We start from the raw sequence: 23,711 nt of genomic DNA on the forward strand, positions 1-23,711 counted from the left end.
CGAAGGTCACTACTCAAATTGATTTTATCTACGCGTGGTTAGTTAAAAGATGATGCCCAAACAATTTTTACATTTCGCAAGTTAATTGTATCTTGTAAATGATGAATGAAAAGTCATAAAAATGAAATAACGATATTTAAAACTATCAGAAAATCGGTTATTTATGATTAGATTTTCTTATGATAAGAAAGAGTTTTGCATTACTCAATGCTAGTGGACTTGTTAATTAAATAATTAGTGCCGTGTGAAGCCGGAATGTTCTTATCTTCATATCCATGACAAAATGTGCACTAACAAGTTGATTTTTTAAAACAATCATGAATTATCTTTCATAAGGAATTAAACATGTTAAGCAGGAAAACCAAATACTCAAAAATGATTTTGAACAACTTTAGTGAGATAACTTGGAACTTGTCCTGAAAGTTTCTAAAGAAAAATACAAAGTTTTAAAATGATTTTCATGATTTTATCAAGGTAAGTGAAAAGTTACAACTAACTAGCTACGAATATATTCTAAATATTCTTTCAGTTACTTCTGATGCAATTGGTTTATTTTCCAATGACATCCTTGCAATATTATAGATTTGTCTATTTAGCATGAAAAATATCAGGAGGTTGCGAATGGGGTCAGTAGTTAACTGAAAATTGGCTAAAAAATTGTATTAACTGACAAATAACCTAAAAATAGTGTGAAGCTATCCCTCTAACGAGTAAGATGCCTACTTAGTAAATGATTGTTATTGTTTATGTGTTCTTTTGTGGCTATGAAGTCCGATTCTAGAAAAACATCGTCTTTGACAGGTAGCACATACGAACTCTGTAGCTGTTGGTTCAACTGTTGGAGAAGTTTGTTGCCTTGATTTTCTTTGCGACCGAAGTCTTTCTCTGTGCTCTTTTCTTCGTTGTTCACTTTGCTTCGCTCCTACGTAAATAGCATGTCTCCAGCCAGGTCCGTTGCCAGCCTGCTCCTCCCAATCATCTGTGTTGATACTAGTTAACAGTTAACTGATCAGTATTTCATTGTTTTGGTTAATATTTTGACCAGCGTTGGTAAAATTATTACAGTTACGACTGACATTCGGCCGAAAAATTAGTTCTTAACTTACAGTTGGGTACCCCGATTGGCACCCTCTTTCAGCCATAAAGCTTTTTTAGCTGAACACACTTTGTCACTGTCAAAAATACCATAAGGTTTTAACCACATGCGTTAAGGTATCAGGAGGAGATTTGTACAGCACAGATTTCACAATATTTTGCCGAAAAGGTATACATTTTCTAAAAGCTACATCAATGTAGTTTTCGAAGATATGGTATTTAGAATTGTCTGTTTTTGAACAAAAATGTTATTGGGTTAATTGAAGTAACAATCTACTGCACTTCATTTGACAGTTTTCAGCATCTCTTTTTTTTAAGTGGCTTTAGACCTGATAACTATTAAAATCTGCGAGTTAATTAGAAAAAAATCTCATGAATAAATCATTAGCCTTTGATCCAATTGTACTAACTATACACGTCACGAACATGGCCTTTCGTAGTTCAATACATATCTCTGCATGCCAATAAGACGTTTGTATGATACTGAGCGTCATTTGACTCCCACTACCATAATGCTTCGCGAACTTTCTTTCTTATTCAAATTTGAATTCTCTGATGAGAATAGTAAGACAATTGCTGCTAATTAACTGAACAAAAGAAAGTGTTCAAGGCATTCTGGTAGTGGTAGTAAATTATAAAAGACGCCATAATACAAGTGTCTCATTCAGCCGTGACGGTAAATAACTAAGGGAGTCGGTTGTTACATTATTCAAGAAACGCCAAGGCTAACAATCATGTGACAATTATCGGCAAATCGGCAATATCGGCAATGTCTCGGCATAATCTAGACTTCATGGAAACAACTTCGATCGAATCTGTAGGGGATTTCCCTATTACAAAGAAAATACAAAAAGCGTCCGATCTTGATCATCATACATTATTAAACAATATTTTTGACTTCAATTTACTTCGCAAAATAATTCTATAAATTTATATCAAAAAAGTTACTCACTCGATTATTTTGTTGAAGGAATAAAAGAATGAATGAAAGGATTTAGCTTTGTATTCAATAGTTTCACTACTTTTTTTCTAAATTTGTTTTTCTCTTGTTCCATTAATCTAAATATGTCTCAAGCTCAAGCTCATTGCCTATTCCAAATTTTCGCTATTAAATAATAAAGATAATTAGTATTTTTACACAAGTGAATATAATAAATCCGGCGCGCTCATTGGTTACAATTTACGTCTTATGCTACTATATTCACCTACAGGTGAATATAGTGCTCACGCGCTCGCTCGTTTGTCAATTTTTGCCGCTTCCAGAGATAAATAACATTGAAAAATGTAACAAAACTCTCCGTCTTCGTTAGTTATTCAATTCACTTGTGTTAAAAATACAAAAGACTCGCGTCTCGGTAAGTAATTCCCGATATTCACTTCGCATTCGGCTAATAATTGTTAATTGTTATATACCAACTTTCTTGTACGGGAGCGTAAACAAGTTTCGATGTTTCCCCGGCAACAGATCGATGTTGTTAATTGTTTCTCGATGAGCAGCACTATGCCAACGATATTGGAATTGAATAAGTTAGTTTCAAAGAGTTTTCACTTTGTATGGTTTAGTTGAACAAGTTAAGATGGGAAAAAATGCTTCGTCATTTTCCACTTTTCCACCCAGTCATGTAAAAGGAAAAACATATGTAAAGCACAAAATCAAATGTAAGTATATTAAATTATTCCACAAATAACTATTTCATTTAAACGAAAAAGGAAGGGAAAACAGCCACTTTTGGCAGCAGTGACATATTTTCGTTTAAAACATACTTTGGAATATTTTACACGAAAAACAATATATCGTCTAATCTTGTAATTTTATCAGTACCCTGGAACAATCTCTGGGCTGATCTATGTCAGGGCACGCCTAACTCACAGATCGAAACCTGAAACAACCTCGGGGTTGAGCAAAGTCAGGGCACGGCTAACTCACTGATTGAAACCTAAAACAACTTCGGGGCCAATCTAGTTCAGAGCACGGCTAACTCACAGAGCGTTGGTTTTATGAGAGAGGAAAATCGGAATTGGAGATTAGAGAAAAACCGTAGAAAAAATGAGGTAAATTCAATATCGGCTATGCCACAATTGACTCCCAGAAACTTGAAAAAAGCACGGCAAAAGAAATAGAAATCTGGATCAGTTTTACTTTTCTTGGACACTTTGAGGTTCAAAATGTTATTATTTAAAACTATGAAGTTGAACACTTTGTAGTTTCATTATTCATTATGCAGAGGTATGAAGTGTATTATTCAAAGATACACACTTTGAAGTTTCAAAACTTTGTTTTTGAACACGTTGAAATTTCATTTATTATGTAAAGGTATGAAGTCAAGTATTTAAAGGTATAGATGTAGAAATGCGAATGAAGATACGAAAGTTTCACATGATACTCCGATTGGGTATTAAGTCGGGTTCTTAGCGATGTTTCAACTGATATTAAGACTCATACTATACACCTGAACATATACTATGTTCTGATTCGTTGTAGAGCCTAATTATTGAGTTTGAAAACTTTGCATAGAAATTGTGGATCTTTTCACTGCTTATTATCTTATTGTTCTATCTCCCCAAATAAGGAGACAACTCGAGTTTTGTTTTGATATAGAATATTCATGAATAAAAAACCCAGAGCAACGGCGGAGTAAAATACCATGTATTATTAATATCAACGAATGTTTCAAGAAAATTTTGGTTTTGTTTCGATTTCCAGACTCGAAAATTGAGGGGTCCATTGACATTTACATTTGTTTCGATCTTTTTACATTTATATTTTACATTTATTATCTTATGAAAAGTACTGACTACATTACTTTTCATATAGCCAGTTCAAAGGTTAAATTTCTCTGACTCATTGCGAGCCGCACGCCTTAGTGACGAGATTTCGACCGCATTGAATGTGTTGGATCCAGCCAGCAGGGGTTCGTATTTTCTATGTGATTTTACTAGGCTCAAATTCTAATGTAGTTAGCACCCGTTTCAGCTGCACTGAATGTGTCTGATCTTCTTTTAGCAGAACCCCAGCTTTACGCGATATCAGTCCGCAATATGACATTTTTTCAGTAAAATGATATATAAAATGTATTTCTTATGACTATGGCAATGTACCGCGAGACATAAGTTTGAAAATGTCATTTAATTAATTTTAATTTTTTTTTTTTTTTTGAAGCAACCAGTATTTGAAATACGTCGATTATTTTTGATACTGTTTAACTTTGGAGTGTCACATCCAATAGAGTTAAGTCCTTAGTTATAAACACTTCATAAAGTCCAGTTGTTTATCGAAAATTACAATACGGACAATGTTCATTGCTAACACGTTGATCTTCACTGCTGCGGTCGTTGGTCATCTTCTTGGCTCAAAGTCAAACTAATTAAAATTGTTTTTTCCTGTGCTCTGTGGGTAAACTTCACTGACTCTATTTACCTCTTTCTGTGAAAAATAGTTTCAAAACGAAATTTTTAGCTCTCATCATTGCACAATAATACCAACTTTCACTTTCGTTACAACATCCTAGAAAGAATTGAAGCTTTACTTACACTTTTTAAACGTACGTTTTTGGCCTCCCGCATTAGTACTTGTCATTGAGTAAGAAAAAAGAATACAGCATTTCGATAAGCTGAAAAATTAGTATTGAAGTTTATAATATTTTGGTTTTTTTTCCATTTAAAGAAAACAAAACAAAATTTTAACATTTGTATCAACAATGTTGCTCACAAGAGCTAGTCACAGGACAAATTTTCTAACTGACAAAATGCTATAAAGATTAAAGGAAGGATTAGATACTGATTTTGTTGTGATTATATTTTATTGTGAACAAACAACATCTACGCGGGCTTTACATTGTCAAACGGCACGTCATACAGTATGTCCATATCACGTATTTTTACAGTTTTTCAAAATTATATTTATATAAAAAGATATAACTAGCTAAAAACTAGTGTGAGCTGCGTCGGTGTTTCTAATGAAAGAGTAATGATAAAAAGGTAAATTATACACCGTGAAAAGATGAAAAAACTTACTGACGTTTCGGACGCTAGTCCTTCATCGGAGTAAAAGAGGAAATTTTTACTCCGACGAAGGACTAGCGTCCGAAACGTCAGTAAGTTTTTTCATCTTTTCACGGTGTATAATTTACCTTTTCATCATTACTGTTTTCTGACAATAGTTTGAATACAATTAGAAATGTAGTTCAAATTAAGGGTATTCGTCCTCTTTTCTTTTATATAGTTGGTTTTCATGTCGCTCTTAGAGTAATCGGAGTTTCCCTGTTTCCTATACCTAAGCTTACATACATACATACTTTTATTTGTTAAAGTAGGTTACCTAAACTACGCAGCCATAGGCTGATGTGGACCTGCTGTCTAAACTAATTACAATTATATGTATAAATAACTAAGTAAAAATTTCTAAAAGACAAGAATATAGAAAATCAATTAAAATGTACTTATGTTTGTTAGAATTATTCAATAAATAAATAAATAAATAGAAATTCAATAAATAAATAATTACTAAATGCTAAATACTAAAATTTCTAAAAGACTAAAAATATAGAAAATCATCATCATTTTTCGCTATTAAAGAAGCCCTGAATGAAAAATTATTAATGTCTTTTGAAGAGGGACATCATGGAGTATGGAATTTTATCTTGAAGAACGTCATGCATCAAAAGGAGAAGGCGTCTTTTGTAGATGTAAGAGATTGGTAACCAGTTTAATTTTTGAAGGTTTTCTTGGTGATGAATGATTCGTGCTGCTCTTGCATGAATGGGATCTAACGTTTCCATAATTGCAGAACTGCAATTACCCCACAGCACTATACCATAGGTTACTGCTGGAATAATGGTCTTAAAATAGATCTCTTCTAATACTTTAACAGGAAGCTTCTTCATTCTACTCAATGCCCCAACCTTCTGTGTGAAAGAGTTCTTCACATGGTCTACATGCATTGACCATGTCAGTCTATTATCAATCACTAAGCCCAAACAAGTAGTATGATCCACAACATTGATATATTTATTTCCAAAATAAATTGGTGGAGCTGGGCCAGTGAAGTGTGTTTTGCTGAGAATCATGACTTCAGACTTGATAGGATGGATACTAAGTCTGTTATTTATACTCCAGAGTTGTAATTGCTCAAGTATTTTGTTTAATTGCAAACAGACTTGGTCAAAGGTCTTCCTCACGCAGTTTATAGTAGTATCATCTGCATACATATAGACATTCCCAAGTGTAATAGCATCAGGTAGGTCATTGACGTAGATTGTATATAATCTTGGACCAAGGAGTGATCCTTGGGGAATTCCGTATTGGACTGTTTCCAAATCAGAGGTACAGCCATTTATAACTGTACAGTGATATCTGCCTTTCAAATAATGCATCAGCCATTCATGAAGGTTACCAGTTAATCCAACAGCCTAAAGCTTGAGTGATAGAATATTATGTGAAATACTATCGAAAGCCTTCCTAAAATCCACGAATATGGCTCCAACTAACATTCCTTTATCCAAATCCATTTTCCATCTATGTGTCATCGTTAACAACATACCTTCTGCAGATAAAGTTCTTGTAAAGCCCCACTGTGATGGACTTTTCAGAGAGGACTCATTCAAGAACTCATCAATTATATAGTTATTAACTTGGGATACTCAATGAGGAAATAGGTATATAATTAGCATTATAATTAGTCTGTTCTAGTTCCTTTCTTAAAGATGGGAGTAACTTTTGCTCACTTCCATGTGTAAGGGACAGTTCTTGTTTCAAAACTACTTATAAAGACACTCACCAAGACCAGATAATGAGATTATAGCAATTAATATCCCATTGAGACCAGCTGCTTTATTAGCCTTGATTTTCTTAAGACTTTTAATAACATTGCCAATCTCCAGTTCCAATAAGGAGCAGGTGGGTGCTGTAACTGCTGTAACCCTAAACGTTCAGCAAGTACAACTACACTATGCTTAAAATATTCCCCATTCAATAGGTTTTTAAACAAAAACTAAAACAACAACAATAAAAGCAGAAAAAATCAAAAGGATCAAAAATGTGTTTTTAATTCGATCATTACGTGACATTAAGCCATCCGCCATATTGATTGATTTTTTATTTTTTTTAAACTTTATTACCGATAGAAGAGTGAGCCATACATTAATGCCGTCCACCTCCATATAACTATTTACAAGATTTTTCTTTCCTTCTTTTCTTTTTATTTTACATTCGTAATTCGTATAGCCAAAGTTAACCTTACAAAGTTTTTTGTTTCGAAAATGATTGAAAACTTGATAATAGCTCAAATTGCTATTTAGTAGTAACTTGTATGTATGTATAGTAATATTTTTAATAACAATAAACCATTTTTTGATTTAGAAATGTGTTGTATTTACGTGCTATTCTTATATGTGTTATGGTCTTGATTATTACCGATCCAGATGCCATCTTGTTTTTTTCCCCTGCTTCTCGAGGCGTGCAAAGCTCCATTGGCATATTGGCATTGATCCTTTTTCAGCAAACGGAATTCGCAATCTGATCATATCAAACTTTCCACATAGAAAAGTTGCGCTCGAGCCGTTACTTTTACCATATAAGGAATGTACTTACCATATTTGGAAATTGGAATATAATGTTCTTTACTAAATAGGCGAATTTCTTGTTCAAAACTGCTCAAATTTACAGTAAATCGAGTGAAAACATCCCAACTAGTCAGCCATCTTGGTTTTGGCCGAAAAAGGACTGGAAATGTTACCACTAGGACCCCGACCTGATCCGCCAAATCCGCCATATTGGTTTATGCTATACGACAAGTTCGAGTCTTAAACGAAATTTTAGCATTAACAGGCGACCAAAAATGGTAAAGAAAGAGCAAATTTTTATGGTTGACAATCCAGTCTATGTCAATTGATTCGTTATTGAAGTATTTAGTTAACAATTTGCTGAACAAAATGCCTCCCTTGACAAATACTTGGAGCACTATCAGTTCCCCGATCTATGTCATTGCTATCCATATTGAACTAATTTGCTTCACGAGTGAGAAAGGAAAAAAAAGATTGTAGCTCACATAGTTTATTCACTTTATTCAGCAGGAACCAAATAACAGAAATGCTGGCATCGATAGACGTTCGAATGGAAGCGAAACCTTAGAACAGGTAAAAATTACGGAGAGGCTCAGTATTGGAATAGAGTAGCACTCTTCCTCTATTTCCTAGCTCACGTTTGTTGAGTAAGATCGCTCGTCTTTAAATTTAGTGACTGAATGCAAAAATGTAATGAAATCACGAGTCAGCGCTAAAGATATTTCAGAATAAAAGGTGATAAACGGTTTAATCGGTATATCATTGGTATCGTTCTTGTTAGTAAAATTTCGAATACTATTCCGGATTTTTTCGATTTGAAAGTCAGTTATTATAATTCTACTTTTTATGGAGGAGTACCAGTAGCTCTAAGAGACAAAATCAACGAATAATTGGACCGGCTGAAAAAAGGAGTGATACAGAAACAAACTTACCTAAAGCTTGGATCAACAGTATGGTAACCGTAGTGAAACGAAAAAAAATACGCGTCCCTCTAGAGCCATATGTTTAATGCTCCCTTTTGGTGATAAAGATTTAAGCGATTACCTTTATGAAGTCAGCCCCATAAGTGTTACGTTTCAAAAAACATGTCGCACATGATTTAAAGTCTACCAGGCACTGCAAAAATAATTGATGACATTCTGGTGTGGGGCAGCACGATAAAGGAACATGATGCCAGGATGAGAAAGTCCTTGATAGAGTCGTAGAGCAAAACCTCAAGCTCAACAAAAAGAAATGTCAGATCAGAAAAAAAGGAAATTCCTTATATAGGCCACTTATTGAAAATTGAGGGCCTAGAACCAGATCCAGTGAAAGCCAGAGCCATACAAGAGATGTCTGCATCTGACAGCATCAAAGAACATCCTTCAATCCTAGAACATTTCTGGGTCTAGTAGTTCAATGCCTAGGAAAGTTTCTACACAAATTAGCAAAGGAAAGTGCTCCTCTAAGGCAGTAACTAGAGAAACAGATGCAATGGCATTTGGATGGGCTAGGAGTAGCATTGTTACAAAAGGATAAGCCAATTGCATATGCTTCTCGAGCATTGACCACAGCACAAAGGAACTATGCCTAAATGAATAAAAAAATTCTTGCTATAGTGTACACAAGCTCCATTTTAAGCAAGAATTTACATCAAGCACCTATGCCAGCCTACAGAAGATGACGATGAGTCTACAGATGTATGACCCGAAAGTAGGATAAAAGTCAAGGAAAGAGATGTTCAAAGACTTGCTAGATAGTTCATAACGTCCTGAAATCAAAGACAAACTTGTATAGAAAGTATGTCTAATCTTTGAGTTTCAACTTATCGACGAGTTTCAACTAACATCAACAGGTGATACAGTTATACAAGCCTTAATAGATAGAGTAATGGAAAGATACAAGGCAAATCTCTCAGCAAATATTGAACCTTCTGGTAGCACAAAAATGAATTATAAGTGATAGATGGTCTAGTGTTTAAAGGTCCAAAGCTAATAGTAACTCAACCTTTACGTAAAGAAATGTTTAGATGAGATTCATGAAAGACATTGTTGAACAGCTAAGTGCAAAAAAAATACAAGAAATAAACTGTTCTGGCCAGGGCTTTCCTCACAGCTAGAAGATAAGACTCCAGATGCGAAGAAGATAAGACAGCAACCCAAAGAACCCCTAATGGCACGTGATCCACCAAGCAGACCATGGGCAATGATTGTTACTGATCTATCAGCGATACGCGCTGTGTACGGTAGATAGTTTTTGGAAATGGATAGAAGTAGAGAAGCTCGAGAATCAAACTAGCAAGGCTGTAACTTATGTTCTTGAGCAGCACTTTGCAAAGTCAGTATCTCATACCTGATGAAGTTATTAGTGATGATGGTTCACAATTTTTATCAGATGAATTCACCCACTTGTGAAGGACTATGGATTCACTCGAACCACTTTCATTCCACATTATTCATAATCGAATGGACAACTTGAAAGAACTGTTCAAACAGTTAATAGGCTAATCTCTAATTCCAGAGACATAAATGAAGCATTGCTCAACTACCAAAATACACCTCAAGTCCTAAACAGCTCAGTTTCCAGCTCAGCTGTTGATGAGACAAAGGTTAAGAAGATCACTAATTTCAACAACTGCAAACCTCTTAAAGCCTAATAGTCAAACAAAGATCAAAGAAAACCTAGACAAAATCAAAGAAATACCGAAAAGAAACGTTGATAGGCAAAGCACAAGAAAATAACAACAATGCAAAAGGGAGACGTGATAAGGATGAAGCATAGCAGTAGATGGGTGCCAACATCTACCGCTTGCACGTCTTAACGTTTATGCACTCCTGGCATAATGGATCCTTACCAGATATTTTTAATAACAAGTTTAAATATGCCAGTAGTGTGCTTAGATACAACACAAACAGGCAAAATCTACATAAAACAAAAGTACGAACAAACACTGGCAAACAGGCAATTTCTTTCACGGCAATTGACCTTTGGTCAAACCTTCCCTCGCAGGTTGAATCAGCTAGGAAGTTATCTTTTCCCAAACAATTAAAATATATTCTACTCCCACAACAGTATTCTGAGTAATTTTTAACATCTACTTCCAATCTAAAATACTAAGTAACACTACTATATTCTTCATTTTTTTTCTTTATTATTTCACTTGTAACTTCTTGTATATTTCCATAACCTGAACAATAATTAGAGAAAACTTCCCACTTAACTTAGCCCTCAGGCTCAATGATTTTAATTACGTACAATATTATTTACACATTTACTAAAACCCTCATTTACTGTACTATCAGCAAAAGGTGTAAAATTTCAACAACATGAGCGAAAAATAAATCTATCTATCAACAGCTCAGTGTTAGAATATAGTAGCCCTCGTCATATATTTCCTAGCTCATGTTTTTTAGAAAGGATACTTTGAAAAGAGCTGGAAGTAAGATAGCCTGTCTTTGAATTTTGAGACTAAATGAAAAAATGTTGTAACATATCACGAGTCAGAGATAAAGATATTTTAGAAAAAAATTAAAGGTGATAAAAGGTTCCATTTGGGAACGTATATCATTGGCATCGTTCTTGTTAGTAAGACTTCGAATACTATTGCGGATTTTTTCGATTCGAAAGACAATTATTATTTATTCTACTTTTTATGGAAGAGTAGTAGTAGCTCTAGAAAGCAGAATCAAAGAATAATTGGACCGGCTTCTTCTTGCTACGTTGTAACATACACTTATATATATAGAAAAAAATACATGACTATATGCAAAAACATGAAAGTTTTTAATATTAGATATGTGCCCGGACCATTGATGCATATCTCAAAGGAATAATTGTTTTCAAAAGGTTTCACCTTTTTATCCATAAAGAATGATAAAGAATGATTTGTTTGCTTATATAAAAGATTCCTTTTATGCCCAAAAGTTAAAATATTTAAATGAATATGAATTAATTAACATCAGATACTTCAAAACCTTATCATTTGAGGTTACCTGCATTGAAGCAAAGCATAGCAGGTACTTCTTAGGCCAAAAGTTAGAATATTTGAATAAATAATATGAATTTACGCCACATATTTCAAAACCTTATCATTTGAAGCTACCTGCATTACGGCAAGGCACAGTAGTCTTTGTTAATTTTCAATAAATACTGACATTCATATTTTAGGACTGTTTCCATTTTTGTATCTCATTAAATATTTGTATATGTGCATAAACATATACTACAAACCTATACTACATATACTACTACAAATTATATAAATACATATTTATAGGACATATTTATAAATGATATATATTTAATTTGTCTTGTGATCCTGCATAATAATTATTATATATTTGTTTACTCTAATGAACTAATTATCCAGGTCAACCCTTTGGTTATATTATAATTAGCTGTCACCTATTTCAAAATTATTCTGACTTTATTTCGTGAAACTTTAGTAATACTAATTAGCACAATTTAATGCAAATTCCATCGTTTTCTATTGTTTAACTAGCACTATTTTGTACTATTTAGTAATTAGTGTTTCACGGATTTACAGTGGTCTCTCTTTAATTGTTCTCGTCTTTGCATTGCTAATGTTTTTTCTCTTTCTTAAGCAAAACATTGACATTCATGGTGGAGAGCGACCGAATCAACCGACAGAACATGATGAAGTAAGTCGAAAACATTTTAAAGCGGAATTTCCGCGCGAAAAGATACAATACTTAAGAATAATTGCTTGCCCATCGAGTTGATTTTTCAAGGCTTGATTACATCACTTCCGTCTGTCCTTGTACACACCACAAGGATTGCATTGAAACCAAAACTCTCAAATAGAACACATCGCTTTGGAACAAAATTAAAGTCAAGATCAGCAGCAAAACATTTTCATGCAGTAATGTAGGATCAAAAAGTAATGTTTAAGAATCGTTTTTATTTAAGAAAATTTTTTTTCTATATTTGTTCGGATCAGCGAATCAAAGACGACTTTCTTTCTATAGTTAATATTTCCATACATAATAAATCATAAGTTCTGAATGCAAAATTTTTCATTATAGAAAAAAATAGTTATATATTTTTTCGGATCGGCGAATCGAAAGAGAATTTCTTTCTATAATCTTATTAATAATTTATTATGAATATTTTCCATTAATTTAGCTTTTCCAGCTAGTATTATTACACAAAATAAGCGCGCTTATTTTGTGTTGCTTGTCAGTTGAGGACATGTTCGTGTTTAAGATTTTGGGTCTTTCAGTCAATAAGCAAAAAAGAATATTCCAGAACATCTACAAAGGTTGATTACTGCAAAGAAAATAATTGTGTTGCATTGATAAATATGTCTCTTATTCTTGTGAATTAGAACTGAATGTAAGCCTATATTTTTCAAAACCTCAAAGCAAGACTTTTACATATCGTTTGCTTAAAGGGATCCTTTCTTCTAAGAAGGAAATATCTATTTTAAAAGTATGCTTTTTCAAATTTAACACGTTTTCTGATGCTTTGAAGGCTTAAAATATCGAATCCATTTTTCTTGCAAACGAATTCTTGCTAGATCTGATCCTGGCTCCGAAGACGATAGAAATTAAAAAAAAAAGTGAAGAGTATTTCTCTTGCCAGAAAGGATCATATCTACTTACAGCATTATTTTTTCCAAGGTTTTCTTTGATTTCTCCACCAGCCCCCCCTGAAGCATAATTAATGAACAGTCCCTAAGTGAAAAAAAATTTTTTTTTTCATTCAACATTACTTTAACTGTCGAGCTGCCAAACGCTGTTTTTAATTTCTAGATAAACTGCTTGAACAACGTACCTTAAAATTATGAATTAAATTTTTTAAGTTATTAAAGCAGCTCACCTATAATGTAAATTTAAACAACTCTCTTCTTAGTTTTCAAGAGATATTTACAACTGCATTTGATTTTAATTCTTTGTTTATCGGGAATGATGAAAAGGCACTTGACGTTTATTCCATGAACGATGCATAGATTCTTAAAGTCATCTTGATACATCTTCATTTGATATATTTTCATGTTCGTAAATATTTCTCACAGATTCAGAATTTTTACCGAAATTTCTCATTACAATTTTAAAATTTGATTGAAAATAATATCAAAAAATAATAATATCATATTTAAGATATATAACTTCTACGGCTGAAAATCAAATGACCTATACTTCTGAAGGAATATGTATTGCATATCAGTTATACATCAATACTATAAGTTTTCAGCCTTTTTTTAAGCAATCCAGCGATTGGGAAGAGAAAACAGTTCGATACGAACATGTGTGGTTGGAAGACAAGCTCCATTGTTGACATACGAAAATGCCAAAAAAATGCCTAACTTCTATGACTGAAAATCATATGGTCTGTACTTCGGAACCTCCATATTTGAGCATATTATTCCTGCATAAAAATGTATATTTTTGACTAAATTTTTATTAGGGCCTAGAAGTCACTTAGATCATGTCATATAAAAAATTCAAATTGGTAGTCCTTTTTATTTTAATTTTCAGTAAATGATGATTTATGAATTTGCTAATTTTGAAAATGCTAATTTTATCTGTTCTCAAAAAACCCATACATAGAACATGCACATTATTACCGTTCTATTCCGAGTCAGTAGCCGCCATTTTGTATTTGCAATAATTAACAAGAATAAGTAATTTGATGAAAGGATGCTAAAAACTTAAAATGGTAAAGAAAGATCCATTTTTTAATATTTTTTGCTTCCCAATTCATGTTAAAGAAACGGTATTGTTGTTTTTTGTTATCAAATTGATTTCGGACTGAAAGAAAAGCCTCTCTTGATCACTTGAGCTTCACGCTAATTCTGATAACTATATTGCCGGATCGGTAAAAATACGGAGAGCGCACTTCCGCTATTAAACCTATTTGAGATCCTTACAGTAGAAAATATATTTACACTTCAGTTACTTAAGTTTTCATGCCAATGGCATAATAAGCAGCTCCCATGCCTCTTTGACAACTACTTCGATATGCAAGCGAAATCCACTCCCACAACACTAGATTTGCACGTTTCAGAACCAACATTAATAAAAAAACAGCATCAGCTTTGGGAATCTATTGTTGCAGCAAATTGGGCAGCAAATTCCAAAAAACTTAAGCAGCACCTATTACTAAAGCAATTTTATGTACCATCTAATACATGACCGGGTTGGCAGTTGTTTTAACCGTTGTTTGTCTATTGTTTGTACATTATCTAATTTTTTTTTTTCTCGTGACTAGGACCTAACTAGGAAACTATATGGTTTATTTAGGCTCTAGACATTTCCTTTCATTACGCACTTATATTTAGCTTTATTTATTTGACCAAATGAGTATTTTCTTTCTTTTCAATGATCTAAATATATAATTTAATGTAATTTAACATAAAAAAGAAATGTGAATAAAGATGTATTGTATTGTATTGTATTGGAAGTGCTTTTTATTTACTTTTCATGTGTTTAACATTTCCTTAGGAACCAATTGCAAACGACAATGCACCAGCGAATTCTTCGACATCGTCTGTCAACGCCAATTCTTTTAATGGTGACTTTAATGCAATTCAAAGACAGGTAAGCACTAATATGCTTTATCAAAGCAACATCCTTTCTTCTTTGTCTTATAAATGTTACTTTCTATAGTAAAATTCGTAAAGACGTGTGCTAAATATAAAGTACACCAGAGAGAAAGTTTCTGCCGATTTTTTAAAGCATTTCTTTCGCCCAACCCTCCAACCCTCCAGCCCTCCAGCCCTCCAGCCCTCCAGCCCTCCAGCCCTCCAGCCCTCCAGCCCTCCAGCCCTCCAGCCCTCCAGCCCTCCAGCCCTCCAGCCCTCCAGCCCTCCAGCCCTCCAGCCCTCCAGCCCTCCAGCCCTCCAGCCCTCCAGCCCTCCAGCCCTCCAGCCCTCCAGCCCTCCAACCTTTCCACTTTCCCCTTCCTCAATACATCCATCTAATCATCCAACCATCCATGAGATGGTTAAATGTGCCAATAAGATTACGTTAATCATCTTTCATTCCCCTCAGAAAAAAAAAGCTTAGCTATAATATCATCCTTTTAATTAAGGATAAGCTAATTGAACAAAAGAACTATGTCAAATACCTGGGTATTCTCAAACTTTAGATGGAAACCACATATTAGGAATTTATGCAAGAAGATTTTAGAACTATTTGTATTTTATCTAAATTAAGATATTATGTATCACTCATGATAACTGTCTATTGGTGTGGAGCAATACATATCCCTCCCTCTTTTACAATCAATTTTAATCTTACAAGAGATGGCTGTGAAAATCATTTCCTTTTCTAGGTACGATGAACATGCCTTTCCTTTCTTTATTTATTTAAATGTTCTTAAATCTAAAGATATTAATTATTTATTTACAAAATTCTTTTTTATGTACGAATATGATAATAACAAAGTACCTTTTGCTTTTCATAATTATTTTGAGCATGTTTTATCATACAATAGCAATTAACCTCAATATTTACCTTCTGCTAATCTTTTAATAATAATATATTAACAAACAATGCATACTTTTCTAAGATGCTCCTTTTATGTCTTTTTGCCTTTTTAGTCTATTTTGTGTGTTTTTTAGTATTTATTATAAATCATTATTTTTTATATATAGTTTGGGTATTTCTAATCTATTTCCTTTTTACATTATTAATACCTTAGTTATTTTGTGAAATGCATAATCTTTAATTTACATCAACTAATAAATCACTAATTAATTACCACAATCATGGTATGTGGTAATAAAAAAAAACTTCCATGGTAAAGTAAGAGCAGCTGAAGTAGATAATAAAGCTAGAGTACCTGGTACAGATGGAAAAGGAAGAGTACTAGTTGCCGTTAAAACAAGAATATCTAGTGTAGTTGGTGTAGTTGGTGGCCGTTTTCCATATACACTAGCTATGCTGATTCCATCCAATTAAAAACTGGACTAGTGGAGTGTTAATTGTACTTTTTATTCGTTCTTTTCTTTTCATCAATATAAAAATGAGTATACTTATATTTAACTGTCATTTTGAGTATTGATGAATGCCTCTCTTTGCATTTCTCTTGACACACGACGTCGATTAGTAAATTCTAAAATACTTTTAATTTGTAATTTTGATCTTATAGATATCACTCAAGGCCATTTTTTCTGTCATCTTGAGTGTTGACGTATACATGTTTTCTTTCTTTTCAGCCGAACATACCAGTAGAACATGACGAGGTAAGCATAACACTTTTTATAATATATCCCACCCTCCCTCAACCCTCCAACCCTCCAACTCTCGCTCAATACATCCATCTTATCATACCATTCATATAGTTAAAACGATATATTTCTCCATATTATAAAATAATTCACGTAAAATGCCTGATTTTGCCTGTAGACGGATCCCCTGCCTGGCTATACTACGAAGGGTCATCGCGTAATGCAGCCGGAGGACGAGTCAAATCATTAACAAGGTATTTTTTCAAACAGTTTCACCAACTCTTTAGTCTAAGAGGCATACATTCATAATTTCTGAGAATATTCACCAGGACCTGCTGCTTTGTTTCTTTTTGAGTTTGTAAATGTGTTCCTTAATTACAGACTCATTCACTCAATGTTAACCTCATTTCATCGTCAGAATATTCAAAAATACCAGCGATAAACTAAAACAAATACAAAGCTTACACAATATAACAAACACTTTTGATTTGTAGACTTTTACAGAACCCTGTGCAACAGAGAATACATAAGAAGAAGACTTCGTATATTTTAGATAAGTGTTAAGTAGTAGAGGTGTTTAAAAAAAGTTATATAGTTTTTGGAAAAGGTTTAAAGACAAGTTACAATGTAATCAGTGACTCATTCTTAAAAAGAAATAAAGGTAGTTATTTCATAAATTCTTAGAATACATAATATGTTTTGAATGTATGTCAATAAATTAATAAATTTACTTGCTGTTGCTCAATACTTGTCAAGGGCGGATCCAGGGGGAGGGTCGGGGGTGTCACGACCCCCCTGTCATTCCTGAGGTCAAATTTGCTTCCTGTGGTAAAAATGCGACTGGGATTCCTTTGCCCACAAAATTTACCCCTGAGACCCTTCCTTCAAGAAACCCTGGATCCGCCCTTGCTTGTATACACACACCTAGTATAAGAAGAGAACAAAAGAAACTAAATAAGGAAAAAAAACAAGCTGAAGTTTTGTTCAGTGACGTAGCAAGACGTCTTAACCAGTGGACTGGGTAGGAGCACGCGCTTTTTTGACGCCAACTTTCTCTCCATCCTCAGGGATTTCATCAATAAAATCATGGATAGAAACATTCAGCTGCACAGGGATTTTCTAACTTTTAAAATTTTGATTAGATATTTTCGAAGTTTTGCTTGAACCTTACCTACAGCTCCTCAATGATTAAATTTATAACATCATATGCTAGATAAAAAGGACAGCTATAGGAAACGTATAGTTTTTACTTCACGACGTTTCGGTGTCATCATGACTCCATTATCAAGTGAGTTTCAAGTGTACAGCAGTTTAAGATCAATCGAATTGACTTATAATTACATGTAAAAAAAACAAAAGGTATTGTTATGTAAATTGTTTGGCCTTGATAGAGTCACTGAACATTTAGAGAAGGTATTTTTTCTCGTATAAACAACATTTTAATAGAGTCATGATGACAACGAAACGTCGTGAGGTAAAAAACTATATGTTTCCTATAGCTGTCCTTTTATTATTATGCTTCTCCAAGGAACTACTTATCATATGTTAGATAAACTTAAAATTGGTCATTTGGTATAGTCAAGACTTTTTATCGATAAAAACCTTTACATTACACACAAACTTTGAATCCGTATATAATAGAGAAAGATCAATATGAATAATTGGAATTACCCCCTAACACGATATCTTACAACTCGAAAACTAATGCGGTGACCCACATTTTCCTCCTACGGTTTTGAATAGGTAACTAAAAATTTTCAAAATGAATGGATTTTTAAAAATTTCCCAAGTGAATTCTTATTCCCGGTACTACCTTAAAGTTTCCGCCAAACGTTTTACCCAGCATGGTTTTATAAATAATGTGTGGAAAGGTTGGTGTGGGAGTGTTTATCCCTATTGTTCCTCCACATGCTTCGTAGCTCGCCAAACGTCAAACAATGAGTTTGTTTTCTTGGTTCTCAAGATTTTAGAATTCCCTAATTCCTTAATCGCTTAGACAGCAAAATCTCCATAGACCGAGTTTCGCTGGGATGTTACTAAAACAGGGAATGGGGAATGGGGAATGGGGAATGGGGAATGTGACGAGCGATCAGCGGTATTACCAATAAAGAGTGTCATGGCGCTTGCAATCTAGCTTTCTTTTATAATGAAAAATTTGCCAAATATTCCACGGCAGTCGTTCGTACTCGTACTAAAAATGTCCAAAAAAGGAGGGTGACAATCAGTAAGTATTACATTTAGCATCTACATTTATATTCAGCTAATTCATGACTGTTCTTGTGGCGACTAGCATTGCTTTTCCGTCTGTAAAGTAGAAACCTTAAAGTCCGTGTTTGGGTTCCCTGTGTTAAGTTATGATGATGTAAAATTCCTGTCACATGGATGGTCAAGCGTTGGAATAAAACCATCCAAGAAATTCTGGTGTTTATTAACCATCCTAACGATACACCACCTCTTCTTAGTTACCGTTGCCTTGTCCTTCAAACTCAATAATTTAAAACTATGAATGAAATATTATCATAAATCATAAATTGTTGTCTTGCATGCATTTTACCAGACAACCGCTTCATAGGCTAAAAAAAACTACATAGACCAACATTGCTGGGGAAAGGAGGAAAGTGGCACATTATTTTTGAAAAATATTTTAGACCTCACTCTACAAGTCGTTCGCCTTCACCAATACTCCCCTTCACGGTTCCCTGCGCCATCTTGAAAGGTAGCCGGGCCTTTGCATCGAAGCGAGACGAACGGTGAGCTCGTAATGAAAGAGACCTGTGAATAGATGTCCAAGGTCTTAAAAAAGGTCTCTATCATCTCGTGTTGATCAAACTACCATTACACCATTAAAGAATCATGGGAAATGCAAATCACAACATAATGTTCAATCCTCGATTCTGATTGGTTTACCTTGAATTTGTACTGATATGTAATTTCTATTAATTTCAGTCATGACCGGATTCGTTGTCCAAAGTTCTAATTGATTTTGGTGGAGGATTTTGTGTTATAAAAGCAGTTTTCTTGAGCTATTGGACCTGGAAATACGTCACAACTTAAAAGCTTTACACACTTTCTGTACTGCTTGAACTTATGTAATTAATATGACTGACAACCTGGCATCTTTCTAAAGTCACGCGTAAGAACTCCTCTTCTTTCACTTTTAAGCCGCGTTGTCTGTCTTTCTCTACGCTTATTTGCTTCACAAGCCGGTTTTTACATGTCTTTTGTTCTTGAGAACTCGTTAAATTCACGAACGTTCTCAGTTATCCTCTTATCCTTAAAATATATTTTCTTAAAAACGCATTGATTTAAATACCAAAAATGTCATTTAATTTTTAACATCTGAAAGGAACTTTAGCTAATCTGCAATACAAATATTAAATAATTGACTCAGGCGGCTGTTTGTATGCATAAATTGCACTATTCCATTCCTGAAAGCAATGTTTCCCAGCCGTAGATCTCAGTTGCTTCAGCGAAAAATGAGGGATGGATCGACGGAGAGATGGATGAATTAATGAATGGGGAAAATGAGAAAGACCGAAGCACAGACAAGAACAATAAGCAACTCTACTTATGTAGGACACCAAGTCCGGGAGTTGAACCCCTGTCAACCTATGCCAGCTGTACTTCCCATTCTGGCCAAATAAATACAAAACAAAGCGTTTCTGTTATCGTTGCTGTTTTGCTTTCACGATAAAATATTTATAAATTATGACATCATTTCTCCCTCCCGAACACAATTAAGCCAAAAATCAATAGTGACATACTTTTGCTACTGCGTATACCCAGGAAAAACATGTGCAAAATCAGCCAATCACCACCTGATCTCTGATCATAGTTAATATTAACTATGCTTTGATGCACCAAATGCTTAATAGCTCGGTAAATTACTTGGGGATTTCATTTGTTGACAATTGTACTGAAAAAACAAAAACAAAAGGGAATCCACTGGAAAAAAATACCCTGCGCGCGGAGTTTCCTTTTACCTCCTCTACGGGCGGGAGAAAAAAAGGAGACTTTTCTTGTCTTTTCTGTGAAGTCGCCGTCGCCAAAAATTTGGGGCTAGTCAAACTGGTTTTACCTGGTTTACATGCGCACGACTGAACTAACGAATTAAACCGATGACCAAGTCTGCGCGCACAATTATAGTATAATGGCGACCAAAGTTGGCGAAGTTATTACAAAGGTTTTTGAAAAGCTTTTTCCTTCTAAATCTTTCAATTTGTATCTAATTATCAGCATCAAGCGATTACAGAGTTTATCAAATACAGGGCAAAATTACTCGATGATGCATCAGAAAACAATCTGTTAACATTTGGTCAACTACGATTTCAAGCTCACGCCCCCTCATGTGAGCCCATACAAATTATGTCTCAAAAACACGGTTTTTGGATCTTTTCTCAAAATAATGACTATCTAGGCAAAAAACAGAAGTGGATTCAGTTAATTCAACTATTCACGGACTGTATTATATGATTTAGATTGAATTCTATTGAAGAAAAAAAACACCGTACTTTTTGAGTTGAATGTACGCTATTGGATGTATTTTACAATAGAAAATGCATGACAGGGGTCAAGCTAGAAAATCGTCTCTCCTTGAAATAAAACAAAACCTGTCAAAAAAACAAAAACAAAAACAAAAAAAAAAGAAAAAAAAAAAAAAAGAAAAACAGAAGTGGATTTGAAAACCCCGGGCTTTCCTGAACATTTTGATATATAATTCATAGGAATTTGTTAAAATTTAGAACCGTATTTTTGCTGATTTTATAAACTCATACTATCTGTTTGCCTATACATTCGACTCTTATGGTTTCTTAGGCTTCGTTGCCTCGAAAACACGCTAACTACGGTAGTTACCGAAAGGACAGAAGATTTACGGGTCATAGATGTTTTGTCACGCAGTTTACTTGTGCTATATAACTTTACTTTTAAGAACAACCTTTTGGTTTGGAAAGAGAGGAAAAAGACCGAAAAGAGCAAATATTCCAAATGTATGGGCAAGTTTTTCCAATGTTGGCTAATGAAGGAGGGCTTTTTTTCCGTAATTCGCGGGGCCGAAATACTAGAGTATAATTGGTTGCTCAGTTGCCTAGCAACGCTTGCAAACCGTAAACATTTTTTTTCCCCAAACCAAAGTGGCTTCATATTTTTGCATAATTAGGCAGGCATGAAATTAAAAAGTTCAAGCGAAAATGATAACACTAGAAAGTGTACAAGTGTATGGATTAATGTTTTCCGTAAATGGGTCTCGGGAAAGACCACTCAAGTAATCCGAAATGTGTACAACTTCACTGTCATCTTGAACGGCATCGCTGGGCTGGCAGCACAGTCATCTTGTTCTGGACTTAATCACTCAAAACGCCACTCTAATCGGCTTCTTCCTTTGGATTCTGATTTAGATTAAGAACTTTGTTGGTAGGAATCTAGTTTTATGCATGTTTTTATGATTTTTGACTCGATCTTTTATGTTTGAATAGACCTTATTCGTGGTGTGACAATGTTTTCCCAATTCAGCGTGATAAACCGCCAGGAGATTCATTTTCTTTTGTTTTTACTCTTCGAAAAATTCATGAGTATCCCAAAGGATACGAAAGGAATAACGATGATATCCCGACGAGTTTCAAAACAATAGCTCTTTATTCCGCCAGAGGTTTATCACGCTGAATTGGGAAAACATTGTCACGCCACGAATAAGGTCTATTCTGAATGAAATTCGTTTGAACCATAACTACATTCGATTTGATAGTTCAGGATCAATGGATTTTTTCTTCGAATTTTGCCCTATATATGATAAACGGGTAATCGTCAGTATAGTTCCTCGTTTTAAAAATTAATGATTAATTTCACTTGTGTTTTCAAAGCTTCACGACTCGGGCAATTTCAAAGCTTTGAAAACACAAGTGAAATTAAACATTAATTTTACTCGGCTCCATACGATTACCTATACTTATCACTGGTAGGGTTACCTTCGTATCTTTACCAACAGGACATGGGAAGTCCTTAATTTATCAACTCGCGATTCCCTTGGCGAAGGAACCAGCAGCCAACGATGGTTTTCAAGATAGAACTTTTCTTACTTCTGCTGGTCCTTTTGCCTTTCTTGTGAGGTAAAGATTTATTTTCAAACTCTTTAAAAGATGATTTTTGTGGCTATTTTACAGTGTTCATCGATAGCGTAGGTTTGCGTTTTAGACTAGAAGCGGGCTTTGTCCCCTCGTCTGTATCACGCGCGAAATTTACCGGAAACGGAAGTAATATTTTTGTCCGAGTGGGAGTGGAAATCAATTCGTTTCTAAGCAACTGTCACGCATGCTCAAATAACAAGAGACAGGATTTCGACAGTCTCCTTTCCTTCTCTCGCCCGTAGAGGAGGTAGAAGGAGACTCTGCTCGCAAGGTAGGAAAAAAAAAAATCGAATTCCTTTTTAAAAAAATGGATTTAAATAATTGTCATTCGATCTTGGATTTTGGACCTTGGATGCGATTTTCCGTGCCGTCCAAGTACTCCTATAAGATTTGATTTGAAGTAAAGGTAAGACGTTTGATTCAGTTAGGTTACTTTTATTTTTTCTTTCTTTCTTTTCTTTCTTTTTTTTATTTTTATTTATTATTATTATTATTTTATTTAATTTTTTTAACTAAATGTTTTAAAAGGGATTAAAGATAGCCTTTCGCTTTTGCTCTCTGAAATATATTCACGCCTAAAATGGATATTTAATTATAGCTTCAAACTTTTGTTGTTTTATTTCTCAGGATTAGAGTATATGTACTATGTATGTATGTATATATATATATATACCGAAGGTCGTGGGTTCGATTCCCAGCGAAGTCGGAAATTATTTTTTCCGAATTTAATTCCAAGGGCTTTCGCCCGGAATAACCTCG

The 23,711-nt window shown here is 34.2% G+C and overlaps 1 protein-coding gene across 1 annotated transcript; it reads left to right on the forward strand.

Annotated features, from left to right (window-relative positions):
- Positions 1-3,966: 3,966 nt before the first annotated feature.
- LOC116294301 (uncharacterized) lies at positions 3,967-17,507 on the forward strand. Its single transcript, XM_089026254.1, has 7 exons — positions 3,967-4,007; positions 8,166-8,228; positions 12,239-12,295; positions 15,101-15,196; positions 16,819-16,845; positions 17,009-17,084; positions 17,325-17,507. Exons 1-6 carry the CDS (start codon positions 3,984-3,986, stop codon positions 17,078-17,080), a joined length of 339 nt encoding a protein of 112 aa, XP_088882380.1. The 5' UTR covers positions 3,967-3,983; the 3' UTR covers positions 17,081-17,084; positions 17,325-17,507.
- Positions 17,508-23,711: the final 6,204 nt, after the last annotated feature.

The sequence above is a fragment of the Actinia tenebrosa genome, unplaced genomic scaffold, assembly GCF_029948245.1.
Source record: "Actinia tenebrosa isolate PJP-AT-01 unplaced genomic scaffold, QUT_ActTen_1.0 PGA_scaffold10__47_contigs__length_13832649, whole genome shotgun sequence".
NCBI lineage: Eukaryota > Metazoa > Cnidaria > Anthozoa > Actiniaria > Actiniidae > Actinia > Actinia tenebrosa.